Below are 18,505 nucleotides of genomic sequence, written 5' to 3' on the forward strand. Positions count from 1 at the left end.
GTAACGTCCGATTACCAAACAACCTGGCTAAACATGCATTTAAGGGGGGATCTGGGCTAATCCTATATTAAATAACCCACTAAGGGTCCATTTCTGCAACAATATCTCAGCCAACCTTTGAGTTAAGAAGCTGAAATTTGGGGTCAAAAGTGAAGTTGTGCTTTGTCAATAACGGTATTTTTATTTTTTGCTTCATCAATTAATTGATTAAATACTTAATTATTATCGATTTTCTTTTTTATTTTCTTTCTTTCTCATCTGGGCGATATCTCAGGCACCTTTTGAGTTCCGAAGCCGATATTTGGACATGACAGTGAACAAGTGATTTGGCTATAAAAGAGTATTTTTGATTTATTGACTAATCAATTAATCAATGAATTATTCATTTTTTTTGATGAATTACTTAATTTTCAAAAAGTTACAGATTTGGATGAAACGGTGGTGGTTTTGGTATGCCATGAGCCATTTGATTTAAGAAATTAATCATTTTACGATTACTATTTATTGATTTAAATTATGCAATTAATCAATCAAGTATTCTGCACTGCTACCTCCCAATTCTGTGTCCCTGTGCTGCACGATGGCATCGCCGGCCACCAAAGGCACCTCAGCAATGTCGCGCACTGGAGGATTTGTTATTTATTTATTTGGCGTGGGAGCGGTGTACTTTGAATGTACCTCTAATTGTTAATTATTAAATTTAAAAAGAAATCCGTTATGTGCAGACGATTCCTTTCCTGCCATTTGGATAATTTGGCATCGCGGAGTGAGAAAGTGGGGAAAATTTTTCTATTCAGCCAATAACCACTCGGCCGTTTGGGTCATGGCCCCATTTGGGTATACATTCAGAGCATCTCTTGTAACACTTGCTGTGGAGCCAGGCTTCAAACCCCATATTCATGACTGCTTAAATGTGGCATTCCAAGGAAAAATAAGTCGATGTGTAAGCAACTGCACAACGTCTCTCGTGCTCCTGCATTTTGCTGAGTTGAAAGTTGTTGCGTGTACCTGAACAGCATCTGTACAAGGCTGACTTCAACGATTGGCTCCAAGGAACAGGATGGATTCCTTTGGGCTCAGTGGACGTGGAAAAGGCAAAGAGAGCCGGAGCCATTCTCAATGAGAAAAAGTACCGGCAGCCTCCGGACTCCATTAAGTTCACCAGCGTCACGGACACGCCGCAGATGGTCATGGCTCGTAATGCCTATGATCACGCAAGTGATGTGAGTGCAGAACACCTTGCCTTGCTCTTCTTTTCCTTTTTAGACTTGTCAGTATTTCTTTCATTATTTATCGTGGGAATAACTTTCTTTTTAGCTCCACCACCGAAGATGAAGGAGGTTATGTTTTCACCCCTTTCTGTCTGTTTGTTTGTTTGTTTGTCTGTTTGTGTACAAGATATCTCAAAAAGTTGAGAACGGATTCGGATGAAACTTGGTGGACACGTTGGGTGTGTGGCAAGGAAAAAATTATTCAATTGTGGTGAAGATCCAAATCCGGATCTGACCACGAGAATTTTAAAAGTGATTCTTCACCATTGAGAGATAGGGCTCAAAAACGATATATGTAGCATGATATCTCAAAAATGTATTTGGCCAGGTATGTTCTTGTGGATCGGACATTACGGGGTGGAGGTATGCGCTCGACCGAGTGCCCTTCTCGTTTTATCACGGTATCAATTTACATTTGTTTTACGTCTTCTCCATAAGTTTTTATTTCGATCTCTAATTATTGACTCTCCATAATTGTTCACAAATTTAAGTACAACCAGCAAACAACAGGAAGCAAATGATGAGTTCAGAAGGGAAATCAATTGCATTATTGCTTAAAAGTGTCCATCTTTCTACCATAGAGGCTATACAAGGCCAAAGGAGAACAAGCGAAGCATGAATACACAATGACCCCAGATGTTCCCGCTTTCATCCAGGCAAAAATGAATGCCTACAACATAAGTGAAGTGAGTACAGTGAAAGTGGTGATGTATAGCTGTCCTTTGTTGAAGACCATCAATGTATCAAGTGTGCATGGATGTACGTGTGTCAATTGGCGCGAAATTGAGAAATAATATGCTTGAGACGATGAGTGGAAGAGAGATCGTGATCGGGGCGAAATGGAGAGTATGGAAGCTGGGAAAGGTGGTGGAGATAAAGGAGAGGTGGTTTGCAGAAGGTAGGAATAAGGAGAAGAGAGCGATGATTTTTGGAGGAGAAAGGAGTGGGTGTGTGGGAGGAGTGGTGGAGCTCTGTCTCGGTGTGCATGCATCCATCCGTCAATGCGGGTGCTTCCCACTTTTAAAATTCCCACTTCCCACTAATCAATTCTTTGAAGCTATTGCAGGAAGTATCCCGATATTAAACATGTTGGGTACGTGGTTCGTGCTTGATACTGGCTGTACCATGGCATACCTCCAAAGAGTTAAGTTGGCAGCAGCTCTTGAGCAAATTTTCATTGTATGTTTTTGCAGAATTATTACAAGTCCAAATGGCTTGAAGACCAGGAAAAAGGTCATAACCTCAATGCTGATGCCATTCCCATTCGGGTCGCAAAGGCGTCCAGAGACATCGCCAGTGACGTAAGTGAAAAGTGAAAGCCTTCAGCACCTACCAGCTTGCTATTCCACTTAACTTGTGCTCACCTACTGGTGATGCTCTGCCATATTTTTCAACATGAGCCAGGCCTGATGGCATGCACAAACCTTTTGAAGAGACAACAGGAAAGAAGGCTGGGGACTCGGTTTGCTCTTATAAAGTTGCACCAAACTTTAATAATTATGCTCCTCTTTATTACAGTACAAATACAAGCAAGCCTTTGAGAAACAGAAGGGCCATCACATTGGGGCCCTGAGCATGGAGGACGACCCCAAACTGGTCCACTCGATGAAAGTGGCCAAGATCCAGAGTGAGCGTGAGTACAAGAAGGCCTACGAGAAGGAGAAGACCAAATACCATACTCCTCTCGACATGATGAATGTCGAGCTGGCAAAGAAGGCCCAGAACTTGGCCAGCAATTTTGACTACAAGCACCTGATTCACCAGTACAGGTTGCCACCGGACAACATGACTGCACAACAGGCCAAGATGGCCTACGGTCTCCGCAGTGATGTGAGAAACTTTCTTTCATGCTCGATTAACCTGGAATTCTTTTTCAACCACTGCAAAATGATCACATGATACACATGATTACTCATTTGTTACGAAGCACAAATAAATATCATGGAGACGATTCAAATGCGCCAAAATCACGATCGATAGCTCTGGAAAATGGCAGCACTGAAATGTACCGGTACTGTACAGGGTGTTTCAAAAGTCTGGAATCATTATTTCACAATTTTATTATAATAACTAGCTGAAGGGCCCATCGACGACGGGTGCTAAAATACTGTTCTTCTCAAACAGCTCATTTAACCGGGTTCTGTGATGGTTGCATTATTTAATTAGTTTAAAATTAAATAATGTGTGCACAAACTGCACATATATCTTTACAACATTGAATTCTCGCTTCAGTTTCCCATCGACTTCTGGGCGAGCACCCACAGCTCCAGGGGATGCTGTTTTGGCTACACACATGCATACCCACATACGTGATGAGCTGCGTTTGTAGTAAGATTGCTCAGATTGCGAGTCACCGACTTGCGTAAGTTTATTTGAACATTTCTTAACACTGATATCGATGATATCGATTTAACGAACCCTAACGGCTCAAAAAATAAAATCTAAAGGCTCTCGGTTGAGTGAATGCCTCCGCCAGGCTGAACAGTTTGCATTTTGTATCCCCTTGATAGGCCGGATCCCAATCTAGGTCTTCATCAAAATCGAATCAATTGGTCCTTGTCGCACACGCGACACGTCCACCAATTTTCGTCTGAATCAGACCACAGGGTTTTATAGTGCAATGCTCCATGTCGTTTTTGGCCACATCTTTCAATGGTGAAGAATCGCTTCCAAAAATTTAAAAAAAATTCTCACATGTACATCCAGATCTTCACCGAAATCGAATCGATTGTTCCTCGTCACTCACCCGACCTGTCCAACAAGTTTCGTCCGAATCCGTCCATAACTTTTCGAGATACGCTGCTCACAGGCAGACTGACTGAGAGGGATGAAAACATAACCTCCATCCACCTTCGTTGGCACAGGTAAAAATTAATAATATTTCCTGTGATTCCAGCGTTTTGAAACGCCCTGTATTTTTGGGGATTTTTCTGCTTCGTTCATTTGAGATCCATTAATTTGCTTGTCAATCAGAGCAATGAGTAGTTAAAACATGAAAAATAAGAATCATTGTCACACCACCAACAAGCTTTCAACAGACGGTGTAAACAACGTTAACTCGTCTTGCAGAGTTTAGCCAAACACTCTTTCTGCATCTTTCTTCGTGAAGATTTGTGATTCAATACCAATAAGTTATCAAATGATAATAAAATAAATATAAATAATAATTATCGCTTTTCATGCTTCATCTTCCTCTTAAACACGTGTGGTTCTCATTACCGTATCATAATGCACTACTCTTCTACTATTTAAACAGACTGCTCTCATTTTGACCTTTCATTCATACCTTGCCTAAAAAATCCAACTGTTGCAGCGTTTCTTCTCTCCATTCTGTGAATTCGCCTTCACTGCATCCCTCCAGAAATGTCTTCAATCGCATCTCTGACCTAAAAATAAAAAAACCCAAGTTTCCGATGAATGTTCGCTTTCCATCGACCATACTTTTTTTTCTTACTTCAATGCCAACTCACTCCTCTCGCAGCTCCCTCTCAAAGCAACCATCACACTCTTCTCCCTCCAAGCTTCCCTCTCACCTTTCTCAAAAACTCCCCCCTCACATTTCTCCCTCAACTCTCCCCCCTCACCCTTCTCCCACCATTCACCCCCCTCACTCCCCCACACCCACAGGAATACCCCTGGCTCCGGCTTCCTCTCCACTCCCACCTCATGTTTATATGTGTACTGTACCGTCCACCAAACAGTGATGACTCCATCTACATCTCACTATCTGAAAACATGGACCAACTTCTATCTTCTCATCCGAACTCTCTCTTCCTCATATGTGGTGACTTCAAATATCATCATGCCAGTTGGCTAGGTGTGGGTACCTCTCCAACCTGTCATGGTACTTCAGCAAAAGATTTTTGGGACTGACTCAATCAGTCAACTTCCTGACCCGGATCTCAACCAATGGTACTCCATCTCTTCTGGATCTGATTTTGACAAATTTCCCTGACAATATCTGCTATTCTTCCACCGCTCAAATCGGTTCTTCTGACCACGTGCTTGTCAAAGTGGACATCTCTCGGCTGTTATCAGGTAACCACCTCACCACCATCGAGCCTGACATTTCACTCAAACCGACTGTGAGGACCTCCAAGCAGCCATAAAACTTCTAGACTGGTCTCCCATCACTACTTTCTCCAACATCAACTCATCCTGGGACTTCTTTCAAAGACACTTGCTCTCCCTCATGCACAGATTTATCCCCTCTCGTCTTCAGTTGTCCTGCCCTTCCTCCCGCCCATTGTTCACTGAAGCTTGTGGTGAGGCAGTTGTCTTGAAACAACTTGCCTTTGCCTCATGGATAGCAAACCCGAATGAGGGTAATCTCAATTCCTTCCATAAAGCTCGGAACAAGTGTGTATCTACCCTCAGGAGAGCCAGAAAACAACATCTTTCTCATCTCAAGTCTGAACTCTCAAACCTCTCTCCCTCCTCCAAATCCTGGTGGCGTCTAATCAAATCTGTTTCTGGTGTATGTTCCCCCTCCATCCCCTCCCTTACCTCAAATGGCCGCACTGCTGATACCGCACGTGAAAAGGCTGAATGCCTAAACTCGGTGTTTGCATCAAAATCTTGTGTCTGAATCCCATCGCTTTCTGTACCCACCTTACCCAGTCACACACAACTGTCCCTGGACTCTGTGTCCTTTTCTCCTGACAAAGTGGAGAGGTTGTTGTCAAACCTTTACTCAGATTCTGTAACCGGTCCAGATGGCATCATCCACGTGTCCTAAAAACCTGCTCCTCTGCTCTTGCTCACCCTCTCTCTGTTCTACTCACCCTCTCATTTGCTCAAGGCCATCTGCCATCTGCTTGGAAATCAGCAAACATTACTGCCCTGCACAAAAAGGTGCAAAAACAGATCCCTGCAACGACAGACAAATCAGCCTTCTCCCAATCATCAGCAAGGTGATGGAATCCATCATCGCTTCAGGCATCAAATCCTTCCTCTTCTCCAATGGCTTGATTTCCGTTCATCAATTTGGTTTCAGACCAGGTCACTCTGCCCTGGATATGCTGCTTCTGCTCTCCCAACAATGGATGGAGGTCCTTAATGCCAGGCATGAAATCAGAACCACATCCCTCGACATATCGCGTGCTTTCGATACAGTCTGGCACTTCCCTGCTCACCAAACTCTCTTCCCATGGTATCCAAGGCCATCTCCACTCATGGCTCGCAGACTTCCTCTCCTGTCGCAGTCACCGTGTGGCCCTAAATGGAGTTCTTTCATCCCCCTTCCTGTCCAGGCTGGAGTTCCTCAAGGTAGTGTTCTGTGCCCTGTTCTTTTTCTGGTTTTCACCAATGATCTCTCCGACTCTGTAAAATCCTTATCTCTTTGCTGATGACTCCACATTTTGCCGTAGCATCTGTCATCCCACAGACCTGCAAGCAGCAGCTTCTTCGCTCACTGCAGATCTGGGTAAAATCACAAACTGGTCCAACACGTGGAACATGTCTTTCAATCCGGACAAATCTCACACTCTCACTGTGTCTCTCCAATAGGACTGTTTCGAAAAAAAAACCCCGCTCTACTTTCTCAACAATCCTCTGGAAGAAGTTCTTTCATTCAAGCTTATGGGTCTCACTATCTGCCATGATCTTTCCTGGGAAAGCCACATTTCCAACCTGGCCTCAAAAGCCAGTCACCAACTGGGAAGCCTCCGTCTTGCAAAGTCCTTCCTCGGCCCACCTGAGCTCTTGACCACATACAAAGCTTTCGACTGCAGCCTGATGGAGTACTGCTCTCCTCTCTGGGCTGCTGCTCCTGCCCCTCACCTTTCTCGGCTTCATGCTGTGGAAACCAAGGCATTTAGGATCATTGGCATCTCCAACGATGAGGCTGAGTCTTTGGGCCTCTCACTCTCTCACCGCAGGTAGGTCGGTGGTCTTTCTACTGTCTCCTCTCCGGTCTCCCCCACTCTGTCTGCGATTTGTCCCAACCATATTTCCGCAAGGCGCTCAAGGTCCGCCAACAACCCCCTTTCTGGTAAAACTACCAAAATCATGAATCACTGCTCACCTTCACTCTTGCATTCCTCTTTTTCCCCACCTTTGGAAAAAACTCCCTCACTCTCTTCATTCCCATTCTTCCCTCTAGGCCTTCAAAACAGCTATTCACCACCATCTCTTATTTCCCCCCATCCAAATCCTTAATGTTTTCTACCCCCGTTGATCCACCCCAAACCCACCTCCTTCAAATTCCCTGCTTTCCTTCCTTAAAGTCCCTGTAATATCCATCTTGTATTCCCTGTGTTCTCCACCCCATTCCTCTCCCTTCCACAGATCTCCTAATGTCTTTGTTCCCCACTGTTTTGTCCTTCCCTCTCCCGCCCCTCTTGTCTCCCGCCCCTCTTGCTGCGCGTTGTGTGTTCACTCTCACATGAGCCTCGACAATGTATACAAAAAATAAAGAAAAAAGCAATTGTTTGTTCATAAATTGCCTCCTGCAAACTTGTACCGGAAGATATCTTATGGGGTCATGTGGATTCGGTCATGATTAATGATCATGAGGCTTTCGGTGTGAAAATCGACAGCAGGTCTGAAGCCACCATCTACCGAGGATTGAAGATGACTTTTAACACTTTGAAATGGCAGCCAAAATGTCTCTCGGAACAAAACGAACAGCAGAAGAAAGGGGGGATACACACAACAGAGGGTTGATGGACGAAATAGAGAGAGACTTTGAAGATCAGGATATGAGGAAGTACCAGGACTAGGAGATGACACGGGGTGGATGTGAAGGATACAGAAGCAAACTCACTGGAAGGAAAATGGGAAGGTTGGAAAGAGGTGGGCTTGGGAGGCTTAATGGGGGGTAGAAAAGATCATGGTTTTGGATCAGAGATAATTTGAGATGGTGGTGAACAGCTGTCTTGAAGACCTGGAGGGAAGAATGAGAATGAAGTGGATGTGGCAGTTGGTTCCACAGTTGGGAGAAAAGGGGAACAAATGAGTGGAGGTGAGCAGTGATCCTGGATTTTGGGAATTGCATCAGAAGGGAGTTGCTGTTGGACCACATGCACCCTGGAGAAACCTGGGGGGAAGTGGGGTGGGGTAGAGCACAGAAAGAGCAGAGGCTATAAGACCTGAAAGGAAACGGTGGAGGACAGAGACCACCGATCTGTCTCCGATGTGAAAGTGGTCGGACCATAGACTCAGCTTCATCATTAGAAATTCCTGATCATGATAAAAATGGTTTATTTGTGTGTGTGTGTGTGTGTGTGTGTGTTTCTTTGTTTGACCTCTTGTACAATCCTGTACCAATGGATGAGTTGAGAACTGGTAGTTGTACTTGTGGGATGCACAGGAAAGTTTTAAATGGTAAATAAAGACCCTAGGGGGTGGACGTTTCAGCTTGGGAGGGTGGGGGAGGTGGGAGGTAGGAGTCTCGTATAGCCCCAGCTGGTGGGAGAGGGTCCGTTGATAATGATCACCTGAACATAGGACATGACCGAGACAATCTTCGTCTTTGGGAGTTCTGAGGGCCTTAAAACCGCACTCGTATGTGACCATGAATTGGTTCTTATCGGTCTCTTTGGGTAAAATGGGGAATTTGTTTGAAATAATGCGCATTTCATTTAATCCCTGCTTTCACCTCATCAGATTGCTTACAGGTCAGACCTAGAGTGGATGAGGGAGGGAGGCTGGATCCCACTGGGCTCCATGGAGCACAAGAAGGTCCAAAGAGCGGCAGAAATCCTGAGCGAGAAAAAGTACCGGCAACACCCGTCCTCCCTCGAGTTCACCAGCGTCCCTGACTCACCCGATCTTGTACAGGCCAAGATCAACTCGAAAAACCTCAATGATGTATGGATTGTGCAACGATGTATGGATTGTGCAACATTGTGGCTTATTGCGGTTCATTGATAGATGTTAAAAATGTTGTCTAATTGTCACTATTTGTGTATCAGTGGATATACAAGGAAGCTTGGGAGAAGGAGAAAACGCGGGTGCACATCATGCCAGATACCCCAGATCTGCTTCAAGCCAAACTCAACTCGTACAACATCAGTGAGGTTGGTGAAATGGCCCTTCCCTGTCAAAAATAACATCTTGCTCGTCAGTGTAATACGAGTTCTTGGTACTTGGTGGCGTGATGGTATAAAACCAGACTCTGGCTTAATGGTTGGAGCATCCGCTTTGAGTCTGGAGGTCGGTGCTTCGAATCTGACCCGTCTAAGTCATCAAAACTTTTTAAAAAACGGTACATTATGCTTCATTTATTGATGCTCAGCATGTAAAAAGGATGTTGCAAGGACAAACGACCGACCATATGTTGGCAACGATTGCGTAGCCTCCTTGAAGTACCTTGTAAGGTTGAAGGTTAAGATGTTGAAATACCTTGTAAGGGAACTCAAATTTCGAGGTAAAGCATTTCATGAAACAGTCGTAACAAGAGAGAGAATTGCTTTGCAAGACACGTCCCCTACCGATGTGACATTTGCAAAGTCCAAAAAGGGCATAACTCTGTGAAAAATTGACGAAATGCCCTGAAACTTGAACTAGTTCTGTAACTTTTAATAATAAGGCCAGGTACCAAGTTTCAGTTGAATATGTTAAAGGGTATGGGGAAAAAAACCAAAGGTGGGATGGATGGACGGACGGATGGATGATCGGATGGCAGGCAGGCAGGAAAACCTACAGATCCCTCCTGTGAAACCGGTAGGGGGCAAATGGATGGACTTCATTCCTCCATTGGTTTGTTAAGATTTGATGTTTGTTTAATGTGAACTCGTATGACTGATCCTGTAAAAAAAAAAATCTGCCTGCACAGAAATGGTACAAGATTGGCCTGGAGGAACAGAAGGCCCAGGGCTGTGATCTCAGAGTGGATGCCATCCCCATCAGAGTGGCTCGGGCCTCGAGGGCTATTGCCAGTGATGTGAGTTGCATTCTTCATGGAAATGCAAACGGAAGTAGTTAGATGGGCAGTGTCCACTTCACCAATACTGGACATTGATTAACTGCAAATTTGCTTGCTTACTTATTTCTTCCCCAGCAGCAATTTATTTCATCGGCATGTCAATTGCAGTGTCATGAGGAACACCGTAAGCAAATGACGTGCAGATTATAACACTTTGATCCTGTAGTTGTGGTAATTCTATTTAATTTCTCGTTTCCGCAAAAGTACAAATACAAGGAGGCCTACGAGAAGCATAAGGGGCATCACATCGGAGCTCTGAGCCTCGAAGATGACCCCAAGTTGGTCCACTCCATGAAAGTGGCCAAGATCCAGAGTGAGCGCGAGTACAAGAAGGCCTACGAGAAGGAGAAGACTAGTTACCAAACTCCCGTGGACATGCTGAGTGTGATATTGGCCAAAAAGGCCCAAGCTATGACCAGCAACATTAACTACAAACAAGAGTTCCACCGTTACACAATGCTGCCCGACGCGTTAACCGTGCAACAAGCCAAAACGATGCAAGAGCTGCGCAATGATGTGAGGACAGTGCTGTAAAGATTTTTTTTCTGATAGAACACAAGCCGGTTTTACACAAACAAATCCGATATAAACGTCGCTGTAAATTGATGCATTCTGCTATTGTCAATATCAAATTTGCTTTTGATGTGAAACAGATTGCCTACAAATCGGACTTGGAGTGGATGAGGGAGGGAGGTTGGGTCCCACTGGGATCCCTGGAGCACAGGAAGGCCCAAAGAGCGGCAGAAATCCTGAGCGAGAAGAAGTACCGGCAGCACCCGTCCTCCCTCGAGTTCACCAGCATCCCTGACTCACCTGGCCTCGTTCAGGCCAAGATCAACTCGAGCAACCTCAGTGATGTACTAAGCATGCAACTACGGATTGTGGCTCATTGTAGCTTGTTGGTGGTTGATGTAAAATATCCTTATTAAGTGTCCACCTCTGTTCCAGTTGATGTACAAAAAAGCTTGGGATCAAGAAAAGGCCAATGTGCACATCATGCCAGATACTCCACTTCTGCTCCAAGCCAAACTCAATGCGTACAACATCAGTGATGTGGGTGGAACAAACTCACGTGCCAAATACTCTCTGTAATTCAATGAAATAATTCTGCATCTGATTTCTCTCAACTTTATTTTCGTAGTTATGAATCTAAAGTGAAATCACAGAAGTACATCCAATTTATCGTGTGTTGTTTTCTTATTAACGGAAAAATGATGCTTACGAGAGAGTAGAACATGTTTGTATTGTTTTTATTGTTCCCACCGTACAGAAATGTTACAAGATGGCATTAGAGGAGCAGAAGGCCCAGGGCTACGATCTCAGGGTGGATGCTATTCCCATAAGAGTAGCCAAGGCCTCCCGGGCCATTGCCAGTGATGTGAGTTCCATCTCCTTCATGGAAATATAAGCAACTGTCGTCTTCTCGGCGAAGGGTTTCATATGTATTTCAATGGTCTATTGAGCTGCAATTGTGCCTGCATGCTTGTTTCCTCGCCAACAGCATCTTTAACATCTGCTTGTAAATTGCAATTGAAGTACCAGGCCCAGAGGCTTACTGCTGGTATTGTAGGAAATATTACATGGAGATTATAACATTCATCGTTGCTAATTTTGATTACATGTTTCCACAAAAGTACAAATACAAGGAAGCCTATGAGAAACAAAAGGGGCATCACATTGGAGCCCAAAGCCTTGAGGATGACCCCAAGCTGGTCCACTCGATGAAACTGGCCAAGATCCAGAGTGAGCGCGAGTACAAGAAGGCCTACGAGAAGGAGAAGACGAGTTACCAAACTCCCGTGGACATGCTGAATGTGATATTGGCCAAAAAGGCCCAGGCTTTAACCAGCAACATTAACTACAAACAGCAGATCCACCGTTACACCCTGCCTCCCGATGCCTTGAGCGTGCAGCAAGCAAAGACGATGCAGGACCTGCGCAATGATGTGAGGCCTGGTTTTACCACTTGTGTTGTGTCATAATTTAGAAACTTTTTAAAATTTGATTTGTGACTTAAAGCCTGGAGGTAATTATCAATTTTTTTTAAAATCGAAACTGTGAAATAGTTCAGTATTTGAGAAACACTTGATTATCGAATTAATTATACATTTATTTTTAGTACCATATCTAAGGCTCAGAGGGGTTTGTTCATATATTACATGCAGGGCATACGCATGAAATGATGCCGGTGACTAATCATGATGAAACGGGGATTTATGCAAAGAGGATGATAAATATTCTGAAAAGGATCACCAAGACCTTTATTCAAGTCTAAAATCTGAAGAGGGTTTACATTTAGAGCATTATCTCTCGTCGGAAAGTTGCACCAAACCTGTAGGAACGGTCTGTATTTCAGTGGATAAGCACATCTTCGATAATATGAGTTCCCTTCGAAGGAATTTTGATGCAAGAGGAGGCCATTAGGGCCATTGAAGCCTGCATTATTATTATTACCAATATATGGTTGTCTGTCCATGCTCTATCCTTTTTAAATGCTGAGCGCGAAGCAAGGGAGCTATGTGCGTACCATTTCTAAAGTGTTTGGTATACCTCGGCATGGCGTTTAAACCACAGACTCCGAGCAGACGCCCTGAACCGTTACATCACCGAGTCTGGTGACGCCCCCGATCTTCGTATCTTTCAGCCCTTTGTGCCATCAATCATGACTTTCTGACGAGAAGCGCAATGAAATTTGATCACAATTTTTGAACAAGTTAACCATGTTCAAAATGTTCATGGCCACCATTGCCAGACAATTGGCAGAGCTTGGTGAAAACCTTTGGTCTATGAATTGGCTGTAACACAGCAGTGTTGAGTGCCTCGAGTATGTAATCGACACTCGACACCGTTTTGTGCTGGGTGCCTATTAAATATTGCATCCGGTGCTCAGTCGTCGTTAGCGAATCGACATAATGCCTGGAAATTTCCAACATTCAACATGCAGTGTTCATGATTGTTGCAGGCTTATCTTCTGAAAGTAGAAATATTATTCAAAACCTATTTTAATTTGTGCATTATAGAAAAAGATGAGCTTGTTGTCATTCTGCGACTTGTTAAGACTGGTTCTTTATGATTTGTCCAGAGTGAGTACAAATCGGACTTGGAGTGGATGCGGGAGGCAGGTTGGATCCCGTTGGGTTCAATTGAGCACAAGAAGGCCCAGAGAGCGGCGGAAATCCTCAGTGAGAAGAAGTACAGGCAGCACCCTGGCACCTTTGAGTTCACAAGCATCCCTGACGCACCAGATCTCGTTCAGGCCAAGATCAACTCGAAAAACCTCAATGATGTAAGTTTAATTGGGGGCTCCAAGGTCTCAATTTTGATCCAAACGCAATTGATCTAATAATGTATGGGCAGTGAAACCAACAAAATACTGACTTTTTTTGTGGTTCGTTTTGAAATTTCATTTAAAATGTTGTTAAATTAACTTGATTTATGGTGTCTCACAGTGGATATACAAGGAAGCATGGGAGAGGGAGAAGACCCATGTCCATATCATGCCAGACATTCCACAGCTGTGCCAAGCCAAACTCAACTCGTACAACATCAGCGATGTAGGTGAAATGGCCCATCTGGTCCCCAAAAATCTGTTTCTAGTTATTTTACACGAGTTTTCAATACTTACGATAATATTGAATGAAATCCACATATGCTAAAAGGAAACAATAAGGTAAAGGACAAATTTATTTCATTGTTATTGCTAAACTGTGATGTTCAACATGTACTCGTATAAATGATCTCGTAAAACATCTGCCTGCAGAAATGGTACAAGATTGGCCTGGAGGAGCAGAAAGCCCAAGGCTATGACCTCAGAGTGGATGCTATTCCCATCAGAGTGGCCAAGGCCTCCAGGGATATCGCTAGCGACGTGAGTGGTTTTTAAAATTTAATTTACTCTTCTAAATGTCAAGGGGTCATATTGTCAAGGATGAATTGGGGAGGGGGGAGGTGGGTGGGGGTTATGGTTGGGGATCCTGTGATTTGGGGGATCCGATGATTCTGATTTTTTTTTCCCTGGTGTACAAGCTTCGATGTCTATCGGCACACACAAAATTTCAGCTTTCTACGTCACCCTGAAGGTTGAAGAAAAAAAAAATATATATATATATATATAGCTTGGAAAATATGATTATCCAAAATGTCGTCGGACCCAATGTTTTGAAATACAAAGTTATTGCCAAATTAAAAAAAACATATTTCTATTCCACACCTAAATTTATATTTCTATATATATTTTTTTTTTTCGAACTGTTCTTTACTTTAACACTTAGATTTTTTTTGATTTTTTAAAAATTTCTTGTTTCCACAAAAGTACAAATACAAGGAAGCCTACGAGAAACATAAAGGACATCACATCGGAGCTCTGAGCCTCGAGGACGACCCCAAGCTGGTCCACTCCATGAAAGTGGCCAAGATCCAGAGTGAGCGCGAGTACAAGAAGGCCTACGAGAAGGAGAAGACGAGTTACCAAACTCCCGTGGACATGCTGAATGTGATATTAGCCAAAAAGGCCCAGGCTTTGACCAGCAACATTAACTACAAACAAGAGTTCCATCGTTACACAATGCCGCCTGATGCAGTGAGCGTGCAGCAAGCCAAGATGATGCAGGAGCTGCGCAACGATGTAAGTGTTGCTGTGTTTTAGTTTTCTGAAACCAAAATAGTTTCTCTAAATACAAAACACAAAGGATAAGTGTTCGGTGGGAAAATTCTCTGCAGGATGTAATTCGAAATAGGTGAATATGGAATTTAATTTTTCCTTAGCATAACAATTCAACAATGTCTTTAATTTGATGTGTAGATCTGAAAGTGGTACTCGGGTGCAATTTTGCCCCGTTTTCCCCTAATATTCACTTTTCCAAGTGTATACTACCCCACACATGCGAAGCGAAAAGCAGGGTTAAGCAATTGGTTCATGTCCATCCGTCAATCTGATTTATCAGTTCATGATCGAGGAACAACTTATTTAAATTGAATGTTATATTTTGAACATGAACAAGACAATTTTGCCGTTTTACTGTAATTTGCTCTTGAATTTGTCCCGATCGCACACGTGCAGAGCGGATTGAGATAATATTTAACTCTGTCGACCTGCCTGGCAATCAAAGAAAATTGAAAATCTTCCAAACAGGAAACTTAATGTTTTAAAGGAAGTTATGAAGGACACAAACAACAGGCACGAACAACTAATGTAACGTGTTGGATCGGGTGATTTAATAGGAGGAGGAGATTGGGACCAGACTCTGCAGAGCGTTGGTGCTGCCTAAGCAGTCTCCTTGGCTATTTAGCACAATCCTGGACGGCTCGCCACTCCGACACAGTATACCAGCATGCTGGCACTCATTTTGCCGACAACGGAAGGATGGGATGACAGGCCCAGTTAACCACACGTGGTATTAATTCAACAGCTGAGCGGGATTTGAACTCAGGACCCTGGGATCCAAAGCTCGCCACCCTAACCATTAAGCCAACACCAGGCATAGGCATAGACAGTTGTAATAGACAATGGGTAAAATGGCGGTAAAACCCAGAATGAATTTATTTATATGCCTTGAAACCTTTATTAAAATTGAATTATACACGTGAATACTGCAGAACACAAATCGCCTTCATAATACTTCTGAAAACGTCCAGTTTTACAGTACTTGGACATGTTATATCAGGTGCTGTATAAGACTACTTAATAGAGCTAAACTTTCGGATGAAAATATTTTTTTTTTTCTCAAACGATCTTTAAAATAATTATTTTATTAAAATTGAGGTATATACTGAAACACTGCGTGGGGTATCGTATTCCGGGAACTCTCTAGTATTGCTCGTGCAATCTGCACAAATTGTTTTTTTAAATTCTGACATTGTTCCTTGTGAAAATAGCAAAATACATTTTCTGCACAAGGATTGTTCACACTGTTTTGAGCCAAAATATAACGAGACTTCACTTCCAATCATCCAAGAGAAATCCTCGTGCATTTGCTTGGTTAGGTGCTCGCTGTGCACGCATTTCCTCAGTCGTGTGGCTTCTTACGTTCGAAGGAACTCAAGAGGCACGTGTTTCTGCTTAAAGGCCTTGACCTTGATGATGTGGCAGACATCAAACGAGTTTGAAAAACATTTTATTCAACTGAATTTGATGCTTTTCTCGACTCATCTTCACTTCCAAACACCAATTTTCATTTTCTATCAATGTGAAAATAATCATTGTAATTGATAACAATGTGTACATAAAGCTTGGTCCCACACTAGCGGGGGGGGGGGGGGGGGTACCCAGCATTGCTCAATGCTGTTTTAATCCTGTTGTCATTTTGAACAAATAAATAAATATATATTTTTAAATTCTTGGTGAGGGCCGAAAACATTTCCCTATACCCACTAAGGGATGATATCGAAGATCATTTAATATTACCTCTCGTGTAGCTGTAAAGGCTTAGGCACTATGGAGTGATTTAAAAAAAATAAATCGAAACAAAAAATATCAACTTTTTCTTTCAAAATCTTACAATTTTTTTTTGCTTCAAACACTTCCTGGCACTCACTGATGAACCTCTGAGTTTGACGAAGATCCATTTGACCATCTCTGAGAAAAATTGCGACACAGACAGACACACGAACAGCTCTCTTGTTGTAAAGATTTTTCTCGGATTCCGTATAATTTGTTCAGCAAATGCACAAAGTTCAACCTTTACAATTTATCTTGACATTAAACTAACAGCCCTGAAACCATCGAAGATCCCTCGTTCAGTCGGTTTTAATGTTTGCAATGATGCACTTATCTCTGAATGTAATACAAGTCAAACCAGACAGCAGCTATACAGCACCAAAAGGCCAAAATCCTTTGAATTGTACATGATGCCCTTCTTAATACAGTACATCCGAAGATTATATTTCCCTGATTTATTATTACTGAACTCTGGGATGACTTTTTAACCATTTTGTCGACAGTTGTCCTCACTCTCTTGCCTGACGAACACACTGCAAAATTTCTCCATTAAGATACTAATCCTCGTGACTGCACAGCCATTGTCGTACATAGAATTTCATCCTCCATACTCTAACTTATTTTCTGAAGGCATATCAACTATTTGTATATTTGCTAGATTGTTTACAAATCGGATCTGGAGTGGATGAGGGAGGGAGGCTGGATCCCACTGGGCTCCCTGGACCACCAGAAGGCCCAGAAAGCGGCAGAAATCCTGAACGAGAAGAAGTACCGGCAGCACCCAGCCACTCTACAGTTCACCAGCATCGCCGACTCGCCCATCCTCGTTCAGGCAAAGATCAACGCGGAAAACCTCAATGATGTAAGTTTAATCGGGTCTTTAATGTGTCTTTATTTTTATCTGTATGTAATTGACATAAAAATGTATGGGCAGTGAAATTATTTGTTCCAAAAGGAAGATGCAGAGGGAGTGTATTTACCTTTGAGCCATCTAGTCTGGGTTTGAATCCTGACTTGCAAATAAACGATTGTAATTGGTGCTTTATATGCAAAGCATTGCAAAACAAAATGTTCCGTCCCTCTGATGCACTTTAAGATGGGTGTCCTGTCTACTAGCATTACTTGGACATAGAGCTACGGTGTCTTTAGCGAAGAGTATGCGAGTTATTTCCAGCACACTGAACAAATTACACATTCCTGCCCAAATCAGCTCCAGTCAAATGTCAGGCCTGATGAGCTAGTTGATTAAAGACTTCAGCCAAACCTCCCCCATGGCCTACCCCACAAAGAAGGTGGATTTAATTTGGGCAGTAGTAGTAGTAAAACCACCAACATAATGGCTGATTTATAGTTCATTTGTTTTTGATGTCAGGGGAATGTTATTAATGTGCCACCATTTGTGTGTCAGTGGGTATACAAGGAAGCCTGGGAGAAGGAGAAGACCCAAGTGCACATCATGCCAGATACTCCAGATTTACTCCAAGCCAAACTCAACTCGTACAACATCAGTGATGTGAGTGCAACATATCCATACAGGTGTTGAGGCTTATAAAAGAGTTTATACTATCACTAAGTCTTAGGATAGATAAAACTGGAAAGATAACAATAACATCCTCCTGCATTGATGGATACTTGGTCAGACGATGTGTCTGTGGAGGATAAAAGTACTGCAATAATTGAAAACTTGTACGTTTCGTTTCTGTTTCAAAAAGTACTCTTATCTACAGGTAAGCACCTCACGTACCATTGGTTTTCCTTACTCAATATCCAGACTTTCTTTATTTTCAAACACTGTACACCTGGTGTTTACTAATGTCAGATATGATGATTGTCTCGTGATGAGGCCCAACATTTCTTCCTCGAGGTTGA

General features: G+C 43.0%; 1 protein-coding gene across 5 annotated transcripts in view; it reads left to right on the forward strand.

The window, feature by feature from the left end:
* The window catches only part of LOC147027319 (nebulin-like), a 247,279-nt gene that overhangs the window by 65,675 nt on the left and 163,099 nt on the right, over positions 1 to 18,505 (forward strand). For all 5 annotated transcript variants that reach the window (XM_085876653.1, XM_085876654.1, XM_085876655.1 and 2 more), the window contains exons 27-44: positions 1,017 to 1,223; positions 1,853 to 1,957; positions 2,465 to 2,572; positions 2,790 to 3,101; positions 8,880 to 9,083; positions 9,188 to 9,292; positions 10,051 to 10,158; positions 10,405 to 10,716; positions 10,854 to 11,057; positions 11,149 to 11,253; positions 11,471 to 11,578; positions 11,835 to 12,146; positions 13,283 to 13,486; positions 13,650 to 13,754; positions 13,961 to 14,068; positions 14,513 to 14,824; positions 17,295 to 17,498; positions 18,045 to 18,149. In XM_085876653.1, the coding sequence (XP_085732779.1) occupies positions 1,017 to 1,223; positions 1,853 to 1,957; positions 2,465 to 2,572; positions 2,790 to 3,101; positions 8,880 to 9,083; positions 9,188 to 9,292; positions 10,051 to 10,158; positions 10,405 to 10,716; positions 10,854 to 11,057; positions 11,149 to 11,253; positions 11,471 to 11,578; positions 11,835 to 12,146; positions 13,283 to 13,486; positions 13,650 to 13,754; positions 13,961 to 14,068; positions 14,513 to 14,824; positions 17,295 to 17,498; positions 18,045 to 18,149 (3,228 nt within the window). The remainder of the gene's footprint in view (positions 1 to 1,016; positions 1,224 to 1,852; positions 1,958 to 2,464; positions 2,573 to 2,789; positions 3,102 to 8,879; positions 9,084 to 9,187; positions 9,293 to 10,050; positions 10,159 to 10,404; positions 10,717 to 10,853; positions 11,058 to 11,148; positions 11,254 to 11,470; positions 11,579 to 11,834; positions 12,147 to 13,282; positions 13,487 to 13,649; positions 13,755 to 13,960; positions 14,069 to 14,512; positions 14,825 to 17,294; positions 17,499 to 18,044; positions 18,150 to 18,505) is intronic.

The sequence above is a fragment of the Eptatretus burgeri genome, chromosome 4 (genome assembly GCF_056783735.1).
Source record: "Eptatretus burgeri isolate ZD-2024b chromosome 4, Ebu_testis_v1, whole genome shotgun sequence".
In the NCBI taxonomy this organism is placed as follows: Eukaryota; Metazoa; Chordata; class Myxini; order Myxiniformes; family Myxinidae; genus Eptatretus; species Eptatretus burgeri.